The sequence below is a fragment of the Podarcis cretensis genome (assembly GCF_951804945.1).
Source record: "Podarcis cretensis genome assembly, chromosome: 14".
Lineage (NCBI taxonomy): Eukaryota > Metazoa > Chordata > Lepidosauria > Squamata > Lacertidae > Podarcis > Podarcis cretensis.
The window spans coordinates 19746870-19774041 of NC_137183.1; the positions used below are offsets into that span (position 1 = coordinate 19746870).

Sequence of the window (27172 nt, forward strand, 5' to 3'; positions counted from 1 at the left end):
TTTGATTATTAAGGTATTTATATCCCACCTTTTGACTTGGAGTTCCATTGTCACAGAAATTGTAGCAGGAGTTCACAGACAGGAGAGCCGCCCTTTAAAACTCACTTTTTCCTTTGCACGCTGTCGACTTTCTTCTCTGCTCTAGCCTCTTCCTTGAAATAGTAAGCGGCTTGCAGAGCTGTGCAGAGACCTACTTAATGCCTGTCCTATTAGGAACATACCAGAGAAATTAATTAGTTTTGCTGTAAATTGAGGATGAATGCCGCACTGCCCCCCCAACCTGGAGAAGCTCAATTCATAACCTTTTCATGAGAGATAATGTTTTATGAATGGAAAACCATGCTTTGTGAATGAAGCTCATGTCAAATTATACATTATTAAACCAAAAGGTGGACAGAACAGCAGTGTTCAGACTGTATTTTACTTGAGCAGCCACCTCTGAAGATGTAGCCAGGAATCTCAGAAACCCCTCAAGATGTAGCTGAGCATCTCAGAAACCCCTCAATGGGCTGGGAATGTGTCAAGTGCTCTGTAACTGGGTTGGAGGAAGTTGCTCATCAGTAGAAGATGGGAACTGTCAAATGAGGTTTTTTTGCTTATCAGAGAATTTGGGCAAGAGCAAGAAGAACAGATCTGGGAGGGAGAAGGAGACTGGGTAGTTAAAGTGTCTGGACAGGGAAATTAAATGTGTATGACTATGGATGGCGGTTCAAGACAGGCAATTCAGAAAGTACCATGATGGACAAGTTTGGAAGCTATGTAATCACACATGCTCCAATTTTGCTGAACATCTCATGGATAATCTTCCTGGCACTTTCTGAGGTTTCAAAAGTTGCTCCCCACGTTGTTTTCCTTGACGCTTGCATTTATTTTTTTCTGGATTGCTTTATGTGATGTTTTAATGTGTTGTGAACTGCTTTGAGATTTTTTCTTTAAAATATAAAGTGCTATTTGAAATGAAATGAAAAACTTAATCCCAGTGGAATGGTGCCTAGACATTCCATTGGGGTGACCCAACAGTGATTAGCTTATATACCTATCTGGGTTTGTAACACTGGTCCTCCAGGTGTTTTGGATGAAAGCTCCCATCATCTCTGACCATGACAAGGCTGGCTAGGGCTGATGGGCACTGGAGTCCAAAGCAGATTGGGGAAGGCAGATCTGGTTGTTGTTGAACTCTAGCTCCCACCAATCCCAGATGCAGGATTGCTTGAAGCCTTGGGGCGTGAATTTACCCTCCCTTAAAGGCAGCCCCAGAGCAGGCATTAACAGCTCTCCTGCTGTGGCCCTGGCATCTGTCCCAGAATTCCAGGTTCTGAAACCACCTCTGCTTGGCTTCTGAAACTTCTGGGACGTTGCCCATCCTCAATACAGCCAAATATTATTTTCCCAGTCTTTTAAGGGTTAGAAACTTGGTGGTGGTGGGTTGTTTTTAAATGAAAACTTGGGATTGTATTCAACTAACTTTTTTTGAAATGAATGTCCATTAAGTTTGATGAGTCAATTCCATGGGTAGACAAACTAAGGCCCGGGGGCCAGATCCGGCCCAATCGCCTTCTAAATCCGGCCCGCGGACAGTCCGGGAATCCGCATGTTTTTACATGAGCAGAATGTGTGCTTTTATTTAAAATGCATCTTTGGGTTATTTGTGGGGCATAGGAATTCATTCATGCCCCCCCTTCAAAATATAGTCCGGCCCACCACATGGTTTGAGGGACAGTGGACTGGCCCCCTGCTGAAAAAGTTTGCTGACCCCTGCAACTCTGAGTAAAAGTTAATTCAGTACATCTCAGAGGTTCACTGAGCAGGAAAAAAGGGTTCTCTGGAACCTGGAACCTGATTTTTTTCCCCTTACCCTTTTGCAAAACTGGCATTCACACATCCCTGCTGATTGCCAATGCATTTCTGTTCAGCCACCTCCTTCCACTGAAGACGCTCAGTGTTGTTGTTTTGTAGTAACTTGGCCACTCCACTCCACGGGAACCCAGCTCTCAGTTGCATTAATTGTCCAAAAGGCAGGGCAGAGAAACACAGAGGGCAGCTAAGTACTCCTGTCTGTTTGGGAGCAAGTCAGATCGGAAGCGACATCTCAGATTCCTATGGCCATCCCTTCCTCCCTGGCTGTAGCTCGTGGCAGTGCATTGATGGAAGATGAGGTCATCTGGCACCAGCCAGGGTGACAGCACAGGCAGTGCCTGAGCTCTGTTGCCTTTTTTATTTTCCCTTCCCAGGCTGGGCTGTGAGAACTGCCCATGCACCTCTGAATACAGTTTGGAGCCTGGTTTCTTCTTGGCCCGTTGGAGGAGCGGAGTGTTAGGAAGTGAGATTAACCCCAGGGACTTCTGCTATAAAAAGACTTACGAGCAATAATGCTGGGAGGAGTAGCTTAAGCTAATGAAATCTGTCTGCCATGGACGTTAAAGCCCTACTCCAGCAAACAAGGAGCCTGGAGGCTATTTTTGGAGGATCTGCCTTGGGTTCTCTACAGATTTAGAAGAGGCAAAACGAAAGGAATTCTTCAAAGAGAAAGTACTTCTTCTCTCCGTGCGTAGTTAAACTGGGATTCACTTCTGCAAGATGATGTTGTAAACAAAAATTGCCCTTTTCCCTTATGGGGTATCCAAGAGCCCATGCAGAGTACTTACATAGGTTCCCTATTTGTAGGAGAGAATAGCAGAGGCCAGCCAGAGAATATTAAGAAGCAAAGCAGCTAGTAAGCTTGATCTTCATTGATCTGTTGCAACAGGGTGCTCCCCTCACCCGCAGGAGAGAGGAGGAACCCAGAAAAATGGCGCGCAAGGCCTTATAAAGACTTTTGAAATTGCCACCCTGTAGATCAAGACCACCCCCAGAAACATCATACATACATCACAGAAGGGGTGTAACCTAAGACCACCCCTCAGATACATCATACCTACATCACAGAAAAGGCGGTCTAAACAGAAAATTGAATGTTGTTTTTCTCCTGTCCTTGTTTATCTCCTGTCTGGCAGGTTACTTGATTGGATTGCCTGGGTAGCCTGGCCAGTCTTTTGTAATGATAAATACTTAGTTCCTGGGCCATGTCACAGGCTCACACCCTATTCATATCTTAAATGTGCCCTTAAGACAGGATTTGTGAGGAAAGAGACAATGGGAGGTTTCCCACTTTGACCATGCAGAGAAAACATTTGCTCAGTTTAGGAATCAAAATGGTCGGTCTTCCTGTGCTGATGTATGTACGTGCTTGATTGGTACGCTTATGAACATTATCATATATCTAAGACCATAAAATTCCTATCACAATGATGACTAGAGCTAGGCAATATATCGTTACATTGCCCAAAACCGGTTTGAAGTCCATATTGTGATACCGGTTTCATAATTTTTGACCTGGCAATATGTTGCGAATCATCATGTGCGTGTGTGTGCTGTGCAAAAATCACGATGCATGAAAAACTGTGAAGCCAGCCAGTACTTCTACATAGCTTCCCCTAGGCATCTGCTTGGCCTCTCACAGAACAGGATGCTGGAATAGATGACCTGATTCAGCAGGCTATTCTAATGTACTTAAGTATGCACAAGGACTTCTCCACAGAGTGCATAGTTAACTATGGAATTTTCTGCTACAGCAGGTGTGGGAAACCTTTGACCTAGTTATTGTTATTGTTGCTGTTATTTTATTGAATTTATATACTGCCCCATACCCGGAAGTCTCAGGGCGGTTCAGGGAAAAGATAAACATAAAAACCACAACTTGGATAATCAGAATAAAAAGAACAACCCAATAACGTGCCCCCCAAAAGAGCCACATTTTAAAAGGGCATAGGATGTCGGAATCAGAGCAATCAAAGGCCTGGTTAAAAAGGAACGTTTTTGCTTGGCGCCTAAAGGTGTATAATGAAGCTGCCAGGTGAACTTCCTTGGGGAGAGCATTCCACAGATGGGGAGCCACTGCAGAGAAGGCGCGTTTTCATGTTGCCACCCTCCGAACCTCTCGAGGGGGGGGGGGGTCACATGAAGGAGGACCTCAGAAGATGATCTCAGGGACACTGGGTAGGGTCAAATGGGAAGAGGTGGTCCTTGAGGTATTGAGGTCCTGAGCCATTTAAGGCTTTATAGGTCAAAACCAGCACTTTGAATTGGGCCCGGAAACTAATTGGTAGCCCGTGCAGTCGGACCAGAGTTCTACTTGTTGCTGAACTCCTATCAGCCTCAGCAAGCATTGCCAGTTGCCAAAGATGATGGGAGTCAGAGGCGCCATCTTCTCAAGACGATTGAGGGGGCCCAACGTGATGTTGCGATGAGCCAAACTCCCTCTGAACATTGAGAGGGCCCCCCCCTAAAAAAATGGCCCCCACAGAACTGCTTCAGCCCCTAGGTGTTGGCGTGTCTGATGGGAGTTTTAGTTCAGCTGCGTCTGGATGCCCAAAGGTTCCCGACGCCTGTGAGGATGCTCCCCCCTTTAAATAACCCCTAGAAAAACAGGCAGGATAAAAATGGTTTCTGGGGATTGTTATTGTTCTATTTCATAGCACATGCTGTACCATTGAGCTGTGGCCCCTCCCCAAATACAGTGGTACCTCGGGTTAAGCACTTAATTCATTCTGGAGGCCCGTTCTTAACCTGAAACTGTTCTTAACCTGAAGCACCACTTTAGCTAATGGGGCCTCCTGCTGCCGCTGCGCCGCCGGAGCACGATTTCTGTTCTCATCCTGAAGCAAAGTTCTTACCCTGAAGCACTATTTCTGGGTTAGTGGAGTCTGTAACCTGAAGCGTATGTAACCTGAAGCATATGTAACCCAAGGTACCACTGTATGTTTTCTGTGACCCCTCCCCCACTCCTGGACACAATTGGAAATGGGAACCTCAGACAAATCAGGATCCTGACCCCCGTTGGTATTTATGACTCAGAAGTGGTGGGGAAGAGGGACCTTCACTACAAAGCTGCTGCCTTGCACTGATTCACTCCCTTGGTTTTCCAGGTGACTTCTGTGAAGAGAACAAGTGTCAGAACGGAGGAACCTGCCTGACTGGCATCACCGAATTTCCTTTCTTCTGTATCTGTGCAGAAGGCTTTACTGGGATTGATTGCAACGAAACCGAGAAAGGTAAATGTGGTGTTCGGAGCACGGGGTTTATCGTTAGAACTTAAACAAGCAGAGGATATCAGAAGGTATCTGAAGAAGTGTGCATGCACACGAAAGCTCATACCAAGAACTAACTTAGTTGGTCTTTAAGGTGCTACTGGAAGGATTTTTTTTATTTTGTTTTGACTATGGCAGACCAACACGGCTACCTATCTGTAAGCAGAGGATGGTTTGTGATGATTATTAATAGAAATTTATAGGCTACCATTAAGCCGTCAAAACGATGTGCATAATGAAAGTGGAATAGAACACAAGCTCTAAAAAGAGTAAAACCAACTTGGGATGAATGCTCAATAATGGAGTCGCTTGGAGGAGCCCAGAGAGGAAAATGCAGGTTAGGTAAAAAAGGTTAAAAGCACCTCTGGATGGCTAAGTCCAGTCAAAGGCGACTCTGGGGTTGTGGCGCTCATCTCGCTTTCAGGCCGAGGGAGCCGGCGTTTGTCCGCAGACAGCTTTCCGGGTCATGTGGCCAGCAGGACTAAACTGTAGAATAGATAGGGCTTTGGGTAAGGGACTGATCTGATTCCTGGCACAAGTTCTGCAGTGGTCTCAAAATCTCTCCACCTTGGGACCCCAAATGCTTACTGCAACAATGGCAGAGTTAAAATAAGTGCAAGCACATCAGTCCTGCTAATTATGCCATTGTTATTCCATTGCACTTCAGAATATATTTTGCAATGCTAATGACATGCACATCTCATTTGTTGGGAAAGGATATTCACATCCCGATTGCCATTTGCAAACCATCAGCTGCTCTGACATACAGTGGTGCCTCGCAAGACGAAATTAATTTGTTCCGCAAGTTTTTTCTTCTTGCGAGTTTTTCGTCTTGCGAAGCACGGTTTCCCATAGGAATGCATTGAAAATCAATCAATGCGTTCCTATGGAGACCATCCAGGGACAGAGGGGAAGGCGCGCGCCTTCCCCTCTGCCCCCTCTTTTGAAGCAAGGGGCGGCGGGGAGAAGATTGCTTCTCCCCGTTGCCGCCCCTTGGTTCAAAAGGGGTCCGGGGACCTCTGTCCCCGGAGATTGCGGGGCTGGCAACGGGGAGAAGCTTCCCCGCTATCCCCGGAGCTTGTGGGGCAAGCTTCGTTTGGCGAAGCAAGCCCATAGGGAGATGCGTCTTGCGAAGCGGCTAAGAAAACGAAAAACTCCTTCGTCTAGCGAGTTTTTCGTCTTCCGAGGCGTTCGTCTTGCGGGGCACCACTGTACATGATTTCTTTAGAACTTAAGGAGTGTCTTGCTGGATCAAGCTAGTGGCTCATCTAGTCCAGCACCCTGTTCTCACAGCAGCCAACCAGATTGCTAATGAAATTGCATGTGTGTTGGGGGCGCTGATAACTCTGCAGGTGGTGGTTTGTCGACCTCCTCTTGCATAGTTAAGTCTAGCAGGGGCTGTGAGATGTTCTTGTTTGCATCTGATTTCTCCTTCTGCACCTCTTGTTTTCAGGTGCCTGCCACCCAAACCCCTGCCAGAATGGGGGCGAGTGCCAGGTGGTTCCCAACAGGGGTGACGTCTTCACCGAATACCTTTGCAAGTGCCCTTCGGGGTATGAAGGCAAACACTGCGAAAATAGTGAGTGTGAGATGTGTCTTTGGGAAAGTTGCAGCTGCAAACGGAAGAGCAGCTCGCGCTGGCTTGGAGCAAATGGCCCATCAGTCTGGTACCCTGTTTCCAGCAGTTGTAGCTATGTGTCTCTAGGAACTCCCCCAAGCAGGGCAACAACCACCTCTTGCAATTACATCCATGTTTATAGTAGGCCAGATTTTACATTTATATCTCCCTTTCCCTCTTTATTTCTGCATTCCAAAATCTTATTAATTTCAATTACATTCCGGTCAAAATAATAATCCCTTATACAACAGCTGCAGTATTAATAACTTTTATTTGTGTTGACCAATAAATGATTTATAGATGTACAAGTCAGGCACTCAAACTATATCCTTGTTCTTCCTGTGTTTGGCAATTCTGTCCCTTCTCTTTCCCCATTTCACCCTCACAACAACCCTGAGAGGCAACAAAGGGTGAGATGTTGTGACTGTGACTCAAGCTCACCCAGTTAGCTTCCTGGCAGAGTGGGGATTTGAACCGTGGTCCTGCAAGTCCTAGCCTGACATTCTAACCAGTGCACTATACTCGCTGTTCATACTCCGTACTCTTCTCTGCGAGTCTGTTGTTGATGGCAGATACAGCTTCAGCCGGTAACTGTTACAGCTGTTCAGCAAAGAAAAATCACAATTTATCTGTTTTTTGGCAACTAAAAGTAGCATCGAAGATAGAAAAAGTACAGTGGTACCCTGACTTATCTTCTGTTTGGCCACAGATGACCTTCAGACATTTGCAGTCTTAAGACATGGCTGACAAATGCAACAAAGCTTTCTTTTATGGTTTTCTTTTCATTTATAAAGTTTATATCCTGCCCTTCCTCCCCAAGGAGGGCAGGGAGGCAAATAGATATACAAGAGAAAAACACATCAAGCCAATTCTAAAACAGACCAAAACATTCTAGCAGCAATTACAATTTGGAACATACTTCCATCCAGCAATCTTGAGGTTGCCAGGAACAATATTCTTCAGCCATCAAATGCCTGGGCATTTAGTCAAACGGGGGTCCTGATTTGGCTGCATTGGGGGCGAGCAACTCAATTCTTCTTTCCTTTTGGCTGTAGACATGAACGAATGCTCTTCGCAGCCCTGTAAGAATGGAGGAACCTGCTTGGATCTCAGTGGGGACTATGCCTGCAAGTGCATGCCCCCCTACCTGGGGAAATCCTGCCAACTCCGTAAGTTCCTGATCCGTGATGGGTGTGAAGGGTGGTAGTGATGAAATGACCAAGTCCATTTAGAGCCCAGCTGGTGAATCATTGGTCCTACAAATGTTGGACTAGAACTTGCAACATCCATGAACATTGGCCGTGCTGGTTGGGCTGTTGAGAGTTGGGATCCATCAAGATTTGGGGGTGGGGTATCTCCCATTTGTGATGCAGCCCAATCGTCTGCTTCTGAAAACTAGCGGCTGGAAGACCCTGGGGAAGCTGGCAAACAGGTTGATGAACTGAAGTTTATTTGCTTACACTGATATCTGTTATCTTCCCATCCTCGAGTTTATTCTGCAAGGTAGGTTACGCTGAGAGACTCCAAATGGCTCAGAGGGCTTCATGGCTGGGAGGGGATTTGAGCCTGGTCCTAGTCTGTTTTTTTTTGGGGGGGGGTGTCTCTTTTTTAAAAAAAACCCATTACGCCAGCATCTTGTATTCAGAAATATACTGAAGATTGTGTATACGCAAAATATGCGAACACCCCATAAAATTCTGCCCATGGATAACCCAGTTTCTGCATTGAGTGTTATCACCTGTATACATGCAGAAATCTTGCAAAATTCTATAAGCCAATAGTGAGCTAAGGTGCCCTCTGCATTGTGAAGCAGTCATGGCTTCCAACCAAGCTCTAATCTCTTGCAGTGCAAATAAAAAGAAATAAATATAAATTATATATATGTGTGTGTGTGTGTGTGTGTACATACGTACACACACACACACACACACATATGCAAACAAACAAATAAAGGGCCAACCTGTGCAATGCTGACACAAAACCCCACACTAACACTATGCAGGAACCAAAATGCAGCTATCCTTCGCAATGTGCACTTCTCCTAGTTTGGCGATGCCGTTTTCCAACCAAAGCGTATGTGCAAGAATGTGTACCTTGGGGGGAAATGTGTACACCAAAATGCGTCTGTATTAGAGAAAATAATGCACGCAAATTCTACATGTAGGGGGAAACGGCTTGCAAAATGCATATAAAGGCAAAAGTGCATTCAGAAATGTATGTTGGGAGAAATGCATTTTTGGGGGGAGAGGGGAAGATTGCAAGACTGGGGGAAAAGACCAAATGACATTTACAGATTCAACCATCCCTACAAGAAAGCCTCTTGAGTGTTCACCACCATTCCTTACTCTCTCTTTTAAACTTGGGTTCTCGCTCAAGCTGTGCCTGCCCAGTTCTCGTGAACTTCCCTCACATTTACATGTCAGAGATAATTAACATGTCATTGTCTTCTCTGCTTAACTTAATTTCAGCATGAAGTGATTGAGAATCTCAGTCCCCCAAAAGCTCCTCTAGGACTTATTTTCATGTTGCTCTGCTTCTTGGTGACACTTTTATTGCATAAACAAATTAGACACTTGAAGGGAGATAAGAACTAGAAAAACACATTATTCTGAATAACCCCACAAAGATATTTCCCCTCCCATCTCCTTGAGGGCTTCTTTGCTAGAAATAGGGAGCAGGAGCCATTGGCTTGAGAACAGCATTCCTTTGGGGTTGAACAGAGCTTGCACCCACCTCCAGTCAGAGATCAGGGATCTTGCAAGCCCCCAGGTTCTCCGGCAGCCGAAGATGGCATATGTATGTGTGCGAGATTAAATTAGATACATTTATTTGTATATAGTTATCCAACCATCCCAAGAACAAAAGTTTGAGCCATATGAAAAGTAACACAAGGCAACATCAGTAATAAGAAACATCATAAACAAACTTAAAATGCCATGTTTCCCTGGCAGATTGCAGCATGCCTCTTAAAAAGGGAGGGGATGTTCTTCTTGTTTAACCAATGTTAAAATAAAATAACACGGGATGGAATAAATTGAGTGCATGCAGATCTGAATAAAGTTCTATAAAAGCACAGAACAGTCTCTGCTTGAGACTTTGAAGTACCACTGTGCTTCATATAGACTGATAAATACAGTGGTACCTCGGGTTACATACGCTTCAGGTTACAGCCTCCGCTAACCCAGAAATAGTGCTTCAGGTTTAGAACTTTGCTTCAGGATGAGAACAGAAATCGTGCTCCGGTGGCACGGCAGCAGCAGGAGGCCCCATTAGCTAAAGTGGTGCTTCAGGTTAAGAACAGTTTCAGGTTAAGTACGGACCTCCGGAACGTATTAAGTACTTAACCTGAGGTACCACTGTACTTCACAGCCAAAAAATCTGATGATCTCCTACTCTTTTCATGTGCCAGTTCTCTGTGTGCTGCTGCTATTATTATTATTATTATTATTATTATTATTATTATTATTATTAATTTGCAGGATGCCAACTCGTGTGTGTGTGTGTGTGTGTGTGTTGTTTTGCAGAGTGCAAGAGGCAGGTCCCTGCCCCAAGGAGTTTACAGTTGAAAAGCTGACACAGGGGAAGAAGCTGGGGAGGGAAGTGGAGGCAGGTTCACAGGGAAGCAATATGCGATAGTTTCAGTTTCTTCTTTCCCTCTCATTCCCTGCCCTCCTCCCTGTGGTCTTGGTGCCCCCCCTCCAGGATGTTCAAATGTGCTTGGCATGGAATCAGGAGCCATTTCGAACACACAGCTCGCTGCCTCTTCAGTGCACTACGGGTTCCTTGGCCTGCAGCGCTGGGGTCCAGAGCTCGCCCGCCTCAACAACAAGGGGATTGTGAATGCCTGGACCTCCAGCAACTATGACAGGAGCCCTTGGATTCAGGTAATGGTGCGCTTGGAAGCAGTGAGTCCAATGTGGGCTTTGAAATGTGGGATGCCAAAATCTTAAGCAAGGAGCATTCGTCCATACTGGGAGGGCCAGGTGGAAACAGGCCTTTGATAGACTGAGTCGATTATGTAACAATGGTGAATGTGCTGTTACTGTTGTGGCAGCTTGTTTGAATTATAGAAACATTAATGCAACTTCCTTTTTGTGGTGTAATGTATTTTAATGCAAGTTGCTTGATACCTTCTTAGGTTACAAGTGACCAAGAAGTCTAACAAGCATAGCTTGGATTGTGTTGCTTTCATTGTTTTTAAGGCTGATGTTTTAAGGCTCCTTTGGGAGGGAGGGATATAAATGGGAATTAAATAAATAGAGATGGTTGGGGGTGAAAAGAGAAATGGGTGCTTCAATGTCCTGTGCTTGTCTCTGTGACTCCCAGCGTGCTGTTGGGCATATAAGCCACACACAAAACATCTGATTAGTGTTGAGTCACACACACAAACACATACAGAGATGTTTATCCAGTTTCTGCCTCCTTTTCCTCACCCTAGGTCAATCTCATGAGGAAGATGAGGATCTCTGGCCTTGCCACACAAGGGGCACGCCGCGTAGGCCGCCTGGAATATGTCCGGGCCTACAAAGTAGCCTACAGCCTCGACGGACGCGAGTTCGTGTACATTAAGGATGAGGAGCAAGATCATGACAAGGTGAGCAAAGGGGGCAGGTGCTGCAGCTGTGTCTGAGGGGTGGAGAAACAAAACAAAAAAAAAGTGGATGGTAAGATGGTAACGGTAAAGGACCCTTGGATGGTTAAGTCCAGTCAAAGGTGACTATGGGGTTGCGGCACTCATCTAGCTTTCAGGCCAAGGGAGCCAGATTTCTGAGTCTTGTGGCCAGCTTGACTAAACCACTTCTGGCACAACGGCACACCGTGATGGAAACCAGAGCGCACGAAAAATGCCGTTTATCCTCCTGCTGCAGCGGTACCTATTTATCTACTTGCACTGGTGTGCTTTCAAACTGCTAGGTTGGCAGAAGCTGGGACAGAGCAATGGGAGCTCACTCTGTTGCAGGGATTCAAACCGCCGACTTTCCAGTCCGCAAGCCCAAGAGGCTCAGTGGTTTAGACCACAGCACCACCTGTACCCCTGAATGATGCTGAAGTGCTTTAAAATACATTACTTTGTTTTTCTTAACAGCAGCCTCCCAAGGGTGGCCACTAAAACAGTGCCTTTGTTGTTGGGCTTGGCAGCATCCCACAGCCGCTTTTTGTAGTTGCTTCATATGCTGATGTCTGCCCCACGACCCACAAAACTGGGATTTTGATTGGCGCAGAGTGGCAGTTGCTTGAATTTCCAACAGAGCTCCTGATGTACAAAGGACACATCAGTTTCCCCTTCTCCCTTTGCCCCCCTGTATGTGGCCTCCAGAAGGTTGTCCATGAGGGGATCTGGCCCTCAGTCTAACCCCCTCCAAACTCTTGCCCTAGAGAATGATTAAATTTAGCACATGTATTTTACTTACTTTTAGTAAACTAAGAACAGTGGAGTGACTCCCATGCTAGCCATACTCCAAGTAGACCCATTGAAATGAATGGACCTAGGTTAGTAATGCCCTTTTGGTTTCAAAAAAGTGCTCTCACCACGACTAGCATCAGATGCGTTAGTATCTATGTTAGGCAAAATTGCACACAAAAAATGGCCTGGGTTCATAAGCTGGACTGTAGGAGGGCCTCCCGAGATGGGCAGTGTATTGTACAAATGCCTTGCTTAGAAAAAAATGGGCTTCCTCTCTGCCACCGGCCCTCTTTTCCATTGAAGCGCACCACCTTTTGCTACAAAAAAGGAACAGTTTTGAGCACAGCATACATTTTTAGTTGCAATCGTAGAAGAATCCACTGTGATTGAAACATATCTGAGTTTGTCAAATGGTGTTGCAAGGAATCTTATGAGCGGCAGGAGATTTTCCACGAGGACTTCCAAGTTGCCTTTTGCAAACTAAGGTGGAGAACTGAATTTAAGATTTGAGAAAAAAGCACACACTGAGACAAACTGAAATTGGCAGGTGTGCCTTGAGGGCTCTGCTGCCGTGCCCTCCCTGTTTCCTTTAGATTGCTGCAATTCCAGCTTCTCCCAACCATGCAAGAAGGAACATTTTACTAATGATGCTTAATTCACTGTGCTGAGCCTGTGGGTCCTTACTTGTCCCTATGCAGGTGTTGAGACTATGCTGAATATTTGGAAGTCCAGGAGTTCTTTGAGTTTTTCTGCAAGCACCGACAAAGCCCCCCTAAGCGCAGTAATCAGAAGCACATTGCATAGTAGCCATTCCTCAGACCCACCCTTCCCCACCCCACCTTAAACGTTTTCTCTTGTCCCAGTGGAAGCCTGATAGAGGTACATAAGAGTTGAGTTAGCTTCTGCATGAAAGGGGGGGGGGGAGTTGGTGTGTGTGGGGTCCCAGCACACAAACAGCCCCCACCTTACCCCAATTAAATAGCTGGTTTAAGATGTTCTGTTTATACTTACAGCAAGTTTGTTTCGTGAGCTAGCAGAACTGTTTGAGTTGGTATCCCGCAAGACAACAGAGGTTTAGGACCAGAGTTTTCCTTCTCCTATATATTGGCTCCCTCTGTTATTCCTGCAAGCTCCAAACTCCTCTATAGTAGAAGTAGAAAGAACATAGGGAGCTGCCTTAAACTGAGTCGGACCATTGACACATCTAAAGGTAAAGGTAAAGGACTCCTGAATGGTTAAGTCCAGGCAAAGGCTGGACTTGGGGTTGCAGCGCTCATCTTGCTTTCAGGCCGAAGGAGCCTGTGTTTGTCCACAGACAGCTTTCCGGGTCATGTGGCCAGCAGGACTAAACTGCTTCCGGTGCAATGGAACACTGTGACGGAAACTAGAATGCATGGAAATGCTGTTTATCTTCCCGACGCAGCGGTACCTATTTATCTAATTGTGCTGGCGTGCTTTCGAACTGCTAGGTTGGCAGGAGCTGGGACAGAGCAACGGGAGCTCACCCCGTTGCGGGGATTTGAACCGCTGACCTTATGATCAGCAAGCACAAGAGGCTCAGTGGTTTAGACCACAGTGTCACCTGCATCCCTTGATACATCTAGCTCTGTATTGTCTGCACCGACTGGCAACACCATCTGGGTGTAAGGCCAATGCCACTGAGCTACAGATTTTCTGTTGTTATTTCAACTTTCCTCCACTGAGTTCAGGATTTGAGCTCACGATCTCTGTCAACAAGTGCCAGCATTCTAACCATTCTGCCATGCTGCCTTTTCGAAATAGCTGCCTAAGAAGATGTCCCCTTTAGAGAGCAGATGTAACTCTAGACGAGGGTTATCATCCTGGTCCCTACCATCCACTAGTGGGCATTTCAGGATTCTAGGTGGGCGGTAGGGGTTTCTATGGCACAAGCTGAATCCTCCTTCCATCGAGCACTGGTGGGTGGTAAGGAAATTTTACCATCAAGAAAGATGGCGGGCGGTAGCTATAAAAAGGTTGACTATCCCTGCTCTAGACCATCAACTCTGTTCCTAAGGTCTCATCCTTTCACCGTTGCCCTCTCTCCTCTGGCAGGTGTACACCGGCAACTCAGACTATGAAGACACGGTGACCAACCTCTTCAATCCTCCGGTTACGGCCCAGTACCTCCGCATCTACCCTGTGATCTGCCGTAGAGCCTGCACTCTGCGCTTTGAGCTGGTTGGCTGTGAAATGAATGGTAAATGCTTCCCATTGGTCTAAGGCCACTGGCACCGTACGTTTAAAGCACTGCGATGGCTTCCCCCAAAGGATTCTGGGAACCAGGAGTGGTTTAACAGCCAGTCCCTCTTCTCAGGGAATTATGGGAATCGTTTCTCTGTGAGGGGAATAGGGGTCTCCAAATAAATCAGCACCCACAACAAACCACAGCTCCCAAAATTCTTTGAGGGAAGCTATGACTGTTTTGAGTAGTCACATAGTACTTTAAACGCATGGTGCGAATGTGGCCTAAATGTCTTTGGTGGTGGTGGACTTTCTTGCATGGATAATCAGAGGGCAGCAGCACCCTGGAGAATTTGACTTCACCATCCTTGCCTGCATGTTGGAATTCTTTTTCCTTAATCTGGTTTGGGTAAGCCAAAATGTCGATGTAGGTCTAGGGATGGGGGTATAGGTCAATGTTGGTTTCTCTCAGTTTCTCATTTTTCCAGTTCTAAGTTCAGTTCTCCACATTTGCACATCACTTTGTGAACTTTGTTTTTTTAAAAATAAAAGGTCCTCATGAAAATTCATTGGCTTTTCATTGTGAATATGTACATTTTTGCACAGCCATCTCTTCTAGTACAATGCATTTTGGTATGTTATTTTCACTAATATATTTTCACCCTTTACCCTGACATATATATGTTTTGCTACGTTACTTGCCTGTGGAGAACTGCATTTCAAAATCTGGAAAAATGCAAACTTTCCAAGGATAGCTGTATGTTTGGTTTGCATGTTGCTTTGGAAAAGGCAAACCAGGTATGCTCACATTAAAATGTGAACCGAATTGAATTTCACCCCCATCCCCTAAGCAGGTCACCCAAATTGCCCTGGGGGAATTCAGCAGGGTTGAAGCGGTTGCTTTTGCTGACCTCTAATTTCCAAAATCTGTTGGCACTTAACTGTGAAAACTGGGACTCTCAGATTGGCCACTTGGGTACTGTGGATAATTGCCAGCGCTGTCTGCTCTGTAAAGAAACGTTTAACATTTCTGTGCAGAGGCAGCCCAGATTTTGCACTAAAAAAAGGCCAAATTTACTACCTGTTTTTGCATGACTTCTTGCTGTTTGTATCATATTTTTAATCTGGCTTTGTTTGGGCAATGGAGAGGGGAACTGAGAATCTTTCTCCAAGCCTGCTGGGAAGCTAAGAAAAGGCTAGATTTGATACACAGTCCTCACTTCTGAACTTTAAATATGCATCTGCCTGGCAGGGGTTTGATGCATTACTCTGCCTCCTCTTCTTTATGGGACAAGCTCTCTGGGATAGCTCAGTTGGTAGAGCATGAGACTCTTAATCTCAGGGTTGTGGGTTTGAGTCCCGCGTTGAGCAAAAATATTCCTGCACTGCAGGGGGTTGGACCAGATGATTCTTGTGGTCCCTTTCAACCACAAGGATCTCCACCATTGGGCTTTGCTCAAAATAGTCATTTCCAGTTTGATCTTGGAAGCGGCCCCTTGGTGAGGACTGGCCTGGTAGGACTAGGCTTTCTTTGGCTTCCCTAACAGTGATGGAGTCCTGGTTGTTGGGTCCTGTTGTCCAGGTCAGGGGGCCTCCCTATTGCAGTGGTGCTGTCAGGGCAGGACTGGGGTCCCCACAATAGAATGAGCAGGTGGGCTCCCCAATCCAGGAGGGTTGGCTTATCTAGGGCTGCCATACGTATGGGAATTGGACTGTCAAAATGGCGTCTGGGTGGATTTTTACCAAGTCGGCAAAATGTCCTGGAAAACCCGGATGTATGAGATTACGCTAGTAGGACTGCAAGAAGTTCTGTAAGGAGGACTATTTGTAATAGGAGGACTATTACAGAACTATTTGAAGTTCTGTAAGGAGGACTATGAGGAGAATTGTTAGTTAATGATAATTAAGAGTAATAGAGAAATTAAGAAATGCAGAATAAGTGAGAAAGAATGGAAAATCATCAGAGGTGTTGACGGAAGTCTAAAATATTGTATAAGATAAGAATTTATGTTAAATGAATGTTGGAAATGATATGTTAAAAAACCCCAATAAAAATGTATATATAGAAGAAAACCCGGATGTATGGCAACTGGAGCGATTTTTAAAGAAAAATCCCTTTAAAAATCCCCAAAAAGCTCCAAAACTCTTTTTTTTTGGGACATGTTCCCAGAGAAAGGTCATCAACTTCACCCGCCCTCCAACAACTTTGTTTGGATTTTTACTTTGGGGAATATAGCTTAACGCGTTTCCAGAATAGATGAAGTTACGCATATTAGCATTTTCAAGTGGCAGGCGGAAGCCCAAAGTCTAAAATGGCTCGGCTTGCACCACTGCCCACATCCAGACTTTGGGGCTCTTTCTGTTTCTTCCTCCTCCTCTGCATCCATAATTACAATCGTACCTTGGTTACTGAATGCCTTGGTACTCGTATGTTTCGGTTCCTGAACGATCGAAAACTAGGAGTGTGTGTTCTGGTTTTCGAACGATTTTCAGAAGCTGAACGTCCAGCATGGCTTCCGATTGGCTGCAGGATGATCTTGCAGCCAATCAGAAGCCGTGCCTTGGTTTTTGAATGGTTCCAGGAGTCAAATGGGCTCCCGGAAGGCATTCTGTTCGAAAACCAAGGTACGACTATATAGTGACACCCTCTGGTGGTGCTCAGAATTATAGGCCAACTGACTGTTTTTCCTGCTTCTTACTGTCACAGCTCTGTTGTAGCATTGTAAATTTGCTTGGTGCTTTGCTGAGCAGTGTCACGAAACCTAGACTGGCCCCTGCCCTGAGGACATTACAGCTGAAATGTTGGTGGAGGGTGACAGAACTCAGTATTGCTCACTGACTGGCAATACCTCTCCTGGGTCTTTCCGAGTCCTTCCTGGACATGCCAGAGATTGAACACGGAACCTTTTGCATACAATGCAGATGTTCTTAACAATGAGCCACAGCTCTTCCCATCCTTCACATTTACCCATGACTTAAAAAATTATCATTTAATCACAAAATGCCAATTAAATATCTTTGCTCTGAGTATGCATCTCAAATATTTTATCCTACAACAGCATTTGGGTGTGTGTTGTGACTTGAGAAGCGTATCACAGAATTCAGAGAAGTGGGAAATCTGAAGGATAATTATTGAGGAATATCCACTGGTGAAATTGGAATGGAATTACACCATTATTGGGTAAAAACCAGGGTGGCTAACCTTTGATGCTCTAGATATTCCTGGACTGCAGCTCCTATCATTCCCTGACCATTGGGGCAACAGGAGGTGTCATCCAGCAACACTTGAAAGATTACATGTTAGATGCCCAGCTCTTGCCACCCTCAAAGTGACATGTAAATATTTGTGGACATCATTGGGATTCCATCTTTTGGGTTGGCTTACCCCTGTCCCCCATGCCTTTGTATTTCCATCTGTGCTTTGGTTTCTTGTTTTTAAAACAGTTTCCAGAAAGCTGCAAGACTTGCTTTTAGTGAGATCCCTAATGGTGGACAAGTTGGTTTGAAGCATCAATCAGCTCTTCACCACTGCTGATGTTCAGAGCACAGGGATGCAGGTTGCAGAATTCTGCCTTAGAACCTTCCCCAGAATCTTCTCAACACATAGGAGTTTCTGTGGCAGGCATGTTTCTACGTGGGGGATCTAGGCCTATGGGTCAGCATGGAAAGTTTTGAAAGCTGCTGCTTGGGGAAAATGTGTTTGTGTGTTTCTGTCTGTCTGATGGTGCTTAATTTTGTTTTCTTTTGAGCATCTGTTGCTTCCGGTCTCTTCCCTTTCACTGTGTCTGTGTAAACCGTTGTGTTACAGTGTATTTCAACATGGCAGGTTGCTCGGAGCCGCTGGGCATGAAATCCCACTTCATCAGTGACCAGCAGATCACAGCCTCCAGCGTTTACAAGACATGGGGCATCGACGCATTCACTTGGCACCCGCACTATGCCCGCCTTGACAGGACAGGCAAGACCAACGCCTGGGCTGCCCTCCGCAACAAACAGCACGAGTGGCTTCAGGTAAGGCCTTGCCGCTCCTATGCAGGAAGGAGGGGCGAAAGGGCAGTGCAAGCATGAAGACTGGGCACTTGAATGTGTGGCATAAGAGGAGCCTGCCAGTGGCCCATCTAGCTCATCACTCTGCCCTCACAGTGGCCCACCGGATTCCTGAAACAAACTTGGAAGCTAGGAATGAGCACAACAGCATCCTGCTCACCTGTGATTCCCAGCACCTTATATTCAGTGCCTGGCAGATGACCATCATGGCTAGTAACCATTGATAGACTTGTCCTCCGTGAATTTGTCCAATTCTCTTTTAAAGTCATCTATTTGGATGGCGACCATTGCTTCCTGCAGCAGTGAGTTGCAGTTTAACTATGCCACATGAAGAAGTACTGTCTGAAGAATTACACACACAGACACACACACACACACACACACACACACACACACACACACCCTTTTATTGCGGTCCATAGACCCAAAATACACAGTACAGCAATGGTTATATATCAACCGTTATTGAGGTGTAATAATGGCCTTTCAAGTCTACAAAGGTGCTTTAGCCCGTACATACTGGTTTCTAATTCTTGCTGCCTCTGGGAATTTTTTTGCTACGGCTAGTGTAATGGTATCAGTCTTATCCTTGAGGAGAACCTCAACGTAAAAGGAGTCGGCCGTTGTAGAGTGTTCTGTTAATATTGGTTTGATTAGATGCTTTCTAATCTGTTTATACAAACGAGTGTAGAAAAATGTGTTTCATACATTCAACGTCCTGGGAACATGGGCACAGCCTATCTTGGTATGGGAGGCCAGCTAATTGAAGAATTCCTTTCTTTTACTTGTTCTGAATCTCCCACTGGTGCTTGCAGTAGGCAAAGGGCCCAGATCCAAGTGGTTTTACCTTTGCCCCCCGGCTCCCCCCCAAAGACCCACAGTTTAGTGATAAATTTTGCTGTTTTGTTTTCTAATTTTCATGTTTGTATTCTGCATTTTATTTTGTGACCTGCCCTGAGATCTTACGATGAAGGGCGGCATATAAATCTAATCAACAAATAAATGAAAATAAAATGGCAAATGGCAGAAAACCCGACTGCTGTTTGCTCTGAATCAACCTTTTCCTGGGGAAAATCAGCAGAGTAAATGCATAAGCCAAGAGTCTCCAAAGTAGTTCCTTTTTATCAGCCCTGAATCTCCCACTGAATCTGCTACGAGGGGAGAAAAACATCTCTCTATCCATTCTTTCCATGCCAGCCATAATTTCATAAACATAGCATGTCACCTCCTCCTCCACCTTTTCCTCTCAGTGAAACGGTCCCAAATGCTGCAACCTTGCCTCCATGCCCTTGATCGTTTGGTTTCCCCCTTTTCTGAACTTTCCCAAACTTTTCAGTATCCCTTTTTGAGGTGAGGCAGCCAGAACTGAACACAAAATTCCAAATGCGGTTGGCACCATTTAAGGTGACCTTTTATAAGGGGGCATAGGGGGCTAGAAATCTGTGCCCTAAACTTCTCCCAGCAGCTGTTCACATCCTTATCGTGTGGTAGAGATTCACAAGGGCAGAGGACCCTTCCAGACTGCTGTTATTCTGCAGGGGTCTGCATGTGTTCAATGCCATACCGACAAATTTAGGTTCTGCACTGAAAGTCGATGTGGGACTTTTGCACAACAAACCTGTTTATTATCTCCCCATTCACCACCAAAATCGATTTTTTGTATGTGATGTGGATGGGAAAATGTGCAGTAATTAACGTTTGCTTGACGTTAGCATCATCAACCCCCCCTGCAAACAAATTGAAGGAATCCTCAATAAACAGTGGATATTGCACAACCTCCCTACAAACTTTGCTGCATTTAAATTGGGTTGGAGGCTCCATAAACAGTTTTCCTGGAAGTGACCTTAATCCATAAAAAAGCAAGTGAGTTAATGGTAATCCAACCTCTTTCTTTTTCACTTCAAAAAAATAAAATTGCTGCGAGCCAGGATTATTCGTTTCCAGGAGTAACCTATCTCAAAACGGGAAACAATTTAGACTCAAGTGCTTCTATACACACCCTGCTCCAAAGGTTATCTTCTCTTGCTTCCACCCTCCTCGTCCCATTTAGTCAGAGGCCAATGTGTAGCTGCCTGTATCTTGTCTGTAGCTGATCCTTGCTACTAGTGATGTTGATTATTTTCACATCCCTAGCAGCACATATCCCAGTGCTCTCAATGAAAATTAGGGGCGGAAGTTCCCGTTTCTCTGGCAAGAAACTCTCCCTAAACAGACATCTAAAAACTAACACGGGGATAATCCACACTTACCTTTTGCCCTGCACTTTCTAGAGACCGATCTGAGTGCTTTACCCCAGCGCTTTCCCCAGGAAAATCTGCTCTCTTAACACTGACTCAGAACAAACAGCAATTTTGGTTTTCCGTGGATAGCAGTTTGCTCCGATCAGCAGCGAAGACCAGGTTTTTGCAGGGAAGGCAGAGTCAAAGGGGGGGGGGGAGCGCTTGGATATATGGTGCTTTAAAATGCGTAACTGCCAGGAATGTGGTGTGGGAATGTTATATAACCCTTTGTGGGAAAGTTGTGGATAGTAGGAGATGATATATTGATTAAATGTTATTCTTCCTTACTCATGCTAGTGAGTTAGTGGCAGAGTACATTCCTTTGTATATTGCAGGAAGCTAGTTGCAGATTCGTTTGAATATCTTTAGTTAAGTAATCCAATCTGGCATGCCCAGATTACAGTATATTCCTGGTAAGACCCCTTTGATCCCCCCCAAAAAGAATAAAGACACAAGAGTCTTCCTTATAAGTAATGAAAAGTTTACTCACATTCAGTTCACAGTATGATCCTGAAGGCAGGCTTTACCTTGTAGTTACAGAAGCGAGTTTGAGTTCATCCCATATGGGAATGATCCCATGTGTTGCTGGCTGAGAACCAGCAGACAGCAAAATACATCAGTATCAGAAGAGAGCAGCAAAAGAGGAGGATGGCTGAGTGACTGGCCCTTTTACAGGCCCTCAAAGGGTTACGCCCATCTATCTAGTCACACAGAGGATGCTCCAGACCAGGTGGGACAGGAAGCCCTCCTGCCTGGAGTAACACCCCCCTGTGTGTCCACTCTGGGCAAACAGGAAGTGTTTTATTTTACTGCTACAGTGATGTCACATCCCACACGTGGCACAAAAGGAAGTCTGGATGAGCCCTCAGTTGTATGCAAACTTGCCCCCAGGTTTGGATGCTTTTCCTGCAAATCTTCTGAGTCTTAATAGAACTTGTGTGTTGGGGTTAAAAGGTTTCCAGGGAAGGTGGCCTCACCTGAGTCCGGGCCCCTCTTTTCTTCTTCATCTTCACAAATTAAACGCCATCCTTGTTTCCCTACAGATTGATCTTGGGGCCGAGAAGAAGGTGACAGGGATCATTACACAAGGAGCTCGTGACTTTGGGCACATTCAGTATGTTGCTGCCTACAAAGTGGCCTATAGTGATGATGGGAAGTCCTGGACTCTTTACAAGGATAGCAGGACAAACGCCACCAAGGTAGGCTTGGGGAATTTTGCTTCCTCTGTAATTGAGAAACCACTCCCATCCTCAGTGAGGAATAGGAGGGAAATTCAATTCAGTTTGCATTTAAGGCCAAATCTTATCAAATCTGCGCTCTCCAGAACAAGATGAGAACCTAAAAAACAGCCACCCTTCAAAATCTGCACTTATCCGAAATTTGCGACGCACTTCCCCAACATTTTTCAGGGCTTAAAATGAATACTTTAGTGAAAATAAACATAGAATGCAGCATTATATCAGGAGAAATTGCTTGCAACAAAGGGTACATTAGCCAAGTGTGTGTGTATTAAAAGAGAAATTCACACTAAAATGCTGAAGGATCAAGAAAGGGTAACCCTTGCTTACAGCCCTGCGAGGTCGGCCGGCCTCCTTCCTTCCCACTCTTGTGTTTTCTAACCGTACTTCTTTCTCCTCACCGGCACAGATATTCCAAGGCAACTACGACAACAACTCGCACAAGAAGAATGTGTTTGACGTTCCCTTCTACACCCGCTTTGTGCGCATCCTCCCCGAATCCTGGCACAACCGCATCACCTTGCGAGTGGAGCTTCTGGGCTGTGATGAGTAGCCCTCTCACCCCTGACCATGGAGGCAGTGAAGCAGAGAGCCAGACTGACTTCCCCACCCACTTTGTCTCCTGCCCCCTGCATCCCCCGGACCTGTGGCGCTTTCTGTTCCCAAATCTACTACTCCTAGTTCCAATTTATAAAAAATCCTATGCCCTGTGTCAGGCACAGGGAACACCATTTTTTGTAGAGCCAGCAGCTATCAGGGTCTGGGGGCCTTGTTACCTCCTTGACCCTCTGCTTGTCTTCTATCTCCTGCTCACTTTTTGCTTTCGAAGAATGATTGACAAGCTGGCTCCTTCAGGGATTGGCTTACTTTGTTTGCATCACCACGGCCCCCTCTTGTGGGTCCCTTGCACTGCACTTTAAGAGCCACTGTTGAGCGTCTGGGCTCTTGCTTTCCTAAGCCCTACCCCATGCATGGTTGATTCCCTCCTGGCGACATCGTCGCGCACACAAACCAGTTCAAACAGTCCTTGTCCTCTCCAGAGAGCCCTGGAAACTGTGGTTCAAGGTGTGGGGTGACTGTAACGGAAAATGCTTAACAGCCTCCTGGAGCCACATTTCCCAGGATTCTTTGGAGGAAACAATGGCTGGTCTAAGACACAAGTTTAATAGCCTAGGTACGATGTAGGTCACAGGCAGTGTTGTATATATACTCCCTTGGATTATCATTATTTTTCAAAACATGATAAGAGCTTCAGACCAAAAAAACCCAGGGTTTCAAAGTTCTACGTTTTTGCAAGATAAGTTGAAGTTTAGCGTAATTTATTCTGCTTTCACAAGTCAGAGAAGCCCATAATGCCCCTACTTCCTGGAAACAGAGGCCTCCGCCCCTCTCGGCTCCTCACATGTAACCACGTGATTGCCCACACTTTTCCAAGTTTGTTTTCAAAGCCATGAGGGACTAGCAGCTTGCTTTCCCTCCTCCATCAATGGAAGTCACTGCATGAAATCCACATAGCCCTGCTCCCAGTTTACCTGTTCCCTTGATAAACTTTTCTCAGGATGCTAAAAGATTGGAGACTAGGTGAACTCACAGATTTGTAAAGTATTCCTTAAACTTTGCTGGGGCTGTTTTGGCAGTAGTTTAACCTTCCCCCAACCCTCCACTTTTTGCATACTGAAAAAGACACGGCACTGTTGGTGTTGCTGTTGTTTGTTAAACCCACTAGGCCCCTCTCCTTGCGACTAATGCAACAGCTTCCCCTAATTGCTTCTCTCTTTTGGAGACCACGCTTGGCAGAGGCCCTGTGAAGAAGCGAGGCTCTGAGAAGCTGTGTCAAGGAAGGAAGGACAGCGTTTTAAAATGAAAACAAATGTGGAATGTCCCTTTTGGAAGGGGTCTGTGTGGTGGCGGTTGGGGGAACACATGGCTTTCGGTAAGACAAACCTAATAAGAGGGGCTTCAAGTAGAACCACCGTCTGGGATCTGGAAGCAATTAACCCAGAGCACAGTTTTTTTTTAAGCCATAGGAAATTCTGAGGGTATCCACTATGGCTTCTCAGCAAGACACAGTCCCTAAGTAAAGACTCTCAGTATTAAAACAAACTTTAAGAACACTTGCTTTTTGATGTCTCTTTCAAGGCATGGAATCCCAGGCAGAACCAATGGATGGGGGAGAGGGAGGTGGAGTTTGGGGTGAGAGATAATACTGTAAGTTCCTGGCCTACTGTACAGATGAAAGAGATGGACAATGAAAGTTGTCTTCAGGTGGCCAATGCTATTAAGTCAGCAGTGGAGAACCTTGGCCCTGGGAACCCGAATAGGCCCCTCCAAGCCTTTCTGTCTGGCCCGTGAGACACCCCCACATCAAGCCCCTCACCGGCCCTGTTCTCCCTCCTTACGTATATTTGCCTGGCTGGAAAATGTCCTTGCACTTGGATGATGCTTCTTTCCTAGTGGGAGGAGGGAGAGGAGTGTGTGTATGTGTGTAGAAAGTAGCCCAGGTGCTCTAATACACAGCCTAAGGGCCACACGGAGTCCTCAAGGCCAATGGACAGGGAGGTCTTCCAGCTTCATGCTTCTGGTGCTATATTAGTGCAAGCATAACGACATCCAGTGCTTGGAAAGAGTTGACAGCCAATCAGAAAGGAGCCCAAATCTGAAGATGCCCTGCTGCAAGATAAGGCAGATCCCAATGAGCTGAACTAACTCTTCACATGAAGCAGATGTACTGGGTAGCCATTCCTTTGCCGTGTTTAAGGGTTTGGGAATGAGGCCACCAGTTAGTATGCATTCTTTGCTCAGCTGACTTTGCTCAAGCACAAATCCCCATTGCTTATGATGATTGGTTGAGGAATATATTCACATTGTAAACCAGGGTTCCAAAGCTGGTTGCAGAACCAAGGTCAATAGGTACTCTGGTGAAGACTTGTCCTAATATAAATGTTAACCCTGGTTAAGGCTGGTGTCAGGGAGGCAGGACTAGGGTGTGCATAACACTATGGCTTGTCTCTGATCTCTTAAACATGGTTAAGAGGCAGATCGCATTACATCTGTGCCGGCCTATAAGAGGGAGTCCTATCCATTGTGTTGCACCATGGCAGACCAGCTATAGATCTTCTCGGTCAGTCATTGCTCCATGTGCTGTTGCCTGCTCACTCTGCAGTGTTCTGTGCTTTGAGCAAACCTGTTCAGAGCATGCCTGGCTGAGGCTAGCCATGCGCCCTGCCTGCAGAGGATGGTCTTCTGTTGGAAGGTCAATCAAAGGACAGTCTTCAATTGGAAAGATGGCCTCTATTTAAGGGGCTGCCCATTTTGAGTTTTAAAGACATCAGGGAGACCATCAGGTGCCTTGAAGTTGCCTACACCCAGACAGCAGGTGAAGACTCCCAGCAGCCAGCTCACCTGGTCACCCCCCCAAAAAAAACCATGGAGTCATATATTGCCTTCAAGTTACAATTTTTCTAAATTTGCACTGATATATATATAAATGCGCATTTTATGCAAAACTCTGGTCTATTGTGCTCTTGTTGCTTGACAAATCACAACCACCCGAGTCTGGCCTGTGCAATACAGGTGGTGCTGTGTACTCAAAAAATGCCCCACATCAGCACAAAACAATTACATCTCTGGCCCACACAGGCCTAGTCTGGGTTTGACTCAGGCAATTCCACTGTCTCCACTGAGGAGGAAACATAACCTATTGAGTGGGATGGGAGAGCTCAATGCATCTGGCAAGGCTGTTTATATTATCCCTCCTACTTTCCTCTCCTTTTGACACTTCCATCCCTCCCCCCTCCCACGTGTGTGTGTGTGTGTGTGTGTGTGTGTGTGTGTGTGTGTGGATCACATTTGCACCATACATCTAAAGCATTATGATACCACTTCAGTCCCCTCTTCCTGGGAACTAGAGTTTTCTTTTAAAGGTTGCTGAGGTTTGTTAGGAGACCACCTGTTTCCTTCAGAGAGCCACAGTCCCCAGAGTTCCCTTGGGGGGAAAAACAGGATTTATGCAGCTCTGTGAACGGCATAGAGGTACCAATGATCAGTTGTATTGTACCTTTGCATGTAGGGTTTCAAGTGAAAATGGGTCACCTGGAGCCATTGTGGTGTCAGGTGATGGACCGGCGAGCAGCCCCACCCAGCTGTCAAGTTTGACTCATGGAAGGTGGGGGAGGTAAAGATCTGGCTTGCTGGATAAATGCAGGCCCCACCCCTACCCTACTGGCTACACTTGTTTCCTGATCCACAAATGCTTCCCGGGTGCATCATGCCAGCCTTCCAATGCCGTACTTGGAGGTCTTAGATTACAGCTGCAACTTGTTCCAGGTCGCATGGCGGATGGGATGGTGACGTCTGGTGCTGCTGGGAACCAGGCTCTTAAGTCAAAGCGTGAGCTAAAGAGAGACATTCCTTTGGGGAGGGTTGGCTAAGCAAGCTCCAAAAAAGAAAAGCTGCTGATGTGTTAGAGATGCCCAGAAGGCTTTGATTATCTATGTGCAATGGAGAAAAGGCATGAGCTGGCGATGGGGAGGACTGCATCATCATAAGAAGAAGATGAGGGATTAATGCAGGATCCTGTCCCAAACAGTAGCCAACCAAACACCTCTTGGGAAGCCCATAATAAGCAGAGCACTGAGGCAATAAATATTTCCCTGTCTGTATCAACTGGTATTCAGCAGGATATCACTCTCAATATCAGTTTAATGCCTCTGATACCTGAGGCAATGCATAACCACCATCAGTGGTGGCTGGTGCCTGTTGGGACTGGGACAGTGTAAGGGAGGGAGGCCAACAGTAGGTGGCGCCAGAGACAATGGCAGGGGAAGAAAACTCATTCTGCTTTACTGAGTTCCGCAATGGCAAAACCGAGACTAAGGAGGAAGAAGCAGATAGCAAAAGCCACCTCCCAGGACTGGTGGCCTTGGTGGACCTTTTTACCGTCATGGACCAGCCTCCGCTGTTTATTGTGACCAGTAGCCATGGATAGACTATTCACCCATGCATTTACCTAATCTCCCTTTATCTGTGATTTATTTTCTCACATTTATATCCTACCTTTCTTCCATGGTAGCATACAATTCCCAGGTGCAGACCACACTTAGGTCGGTTTAGTTTCAGCAACATGGTGGTCTCATGTGCCTTCACACCACACCCTGGTCATTAAAGCCATCGATTTTATGCCTTTGGCCATTGTTACATCTTGTGGCATTTCCTTTTGGGTTGTCTGAAGCCCTATTTTCCTTTGGGTGGTCATGCTA

At 45.9% G+C, this 27172-nt stretch overlaps 1 protein-coding gene across 2 annotated transcripts in view; it reads left to right on the forward strand.

Annotated features, from left to right (window-relative positions):
• MFGE8 (milk fat globule EGF and factor V/VIII domain containing) overlaps nt 1–24026 on the forward strand; it is a 30174-nt gene extending 6148 nt beyond the window's left edge. Inside the window, exons 2-10 of one of the 2 annotated variants that reach the window (XM_079954324.1) lie at nt 4965–5090; nt 6580–6705; nt 7800–7913; nt 10447–10628; nt 11183–11338; nt 14222–14366; nt 18159–18361; nt 21720–21875; nt 22324–24026. In XM_079954324.1, coding sequence (XP_079810450.1) covers nt 4965–5090; nt 6580–6705; nt 7800–7913; nt 10447–10628; nt 11183–11338; nt 14222–14366; nt 18159–18361; nt 21720–21875; nt 22324–22467 — 1352 coding nt within the window. In that variant the 3' untranslated portion in view covers nt 22468–24026. The remainder of the gene's footprint in view (nt 1–4964; nt 5091–6579; nt 6706–7799; nt 7914–10446; nt 10629–11182; nt 11339–14221; nt 14367–18158; nt 18362–21719; nt 21876–22323) is intronic. The other variant, XM_079954325.1, reaches the window with a different exon arrangement.
• Nucleotides 24027–27172: the final 3146 nt, after the last annotated feature.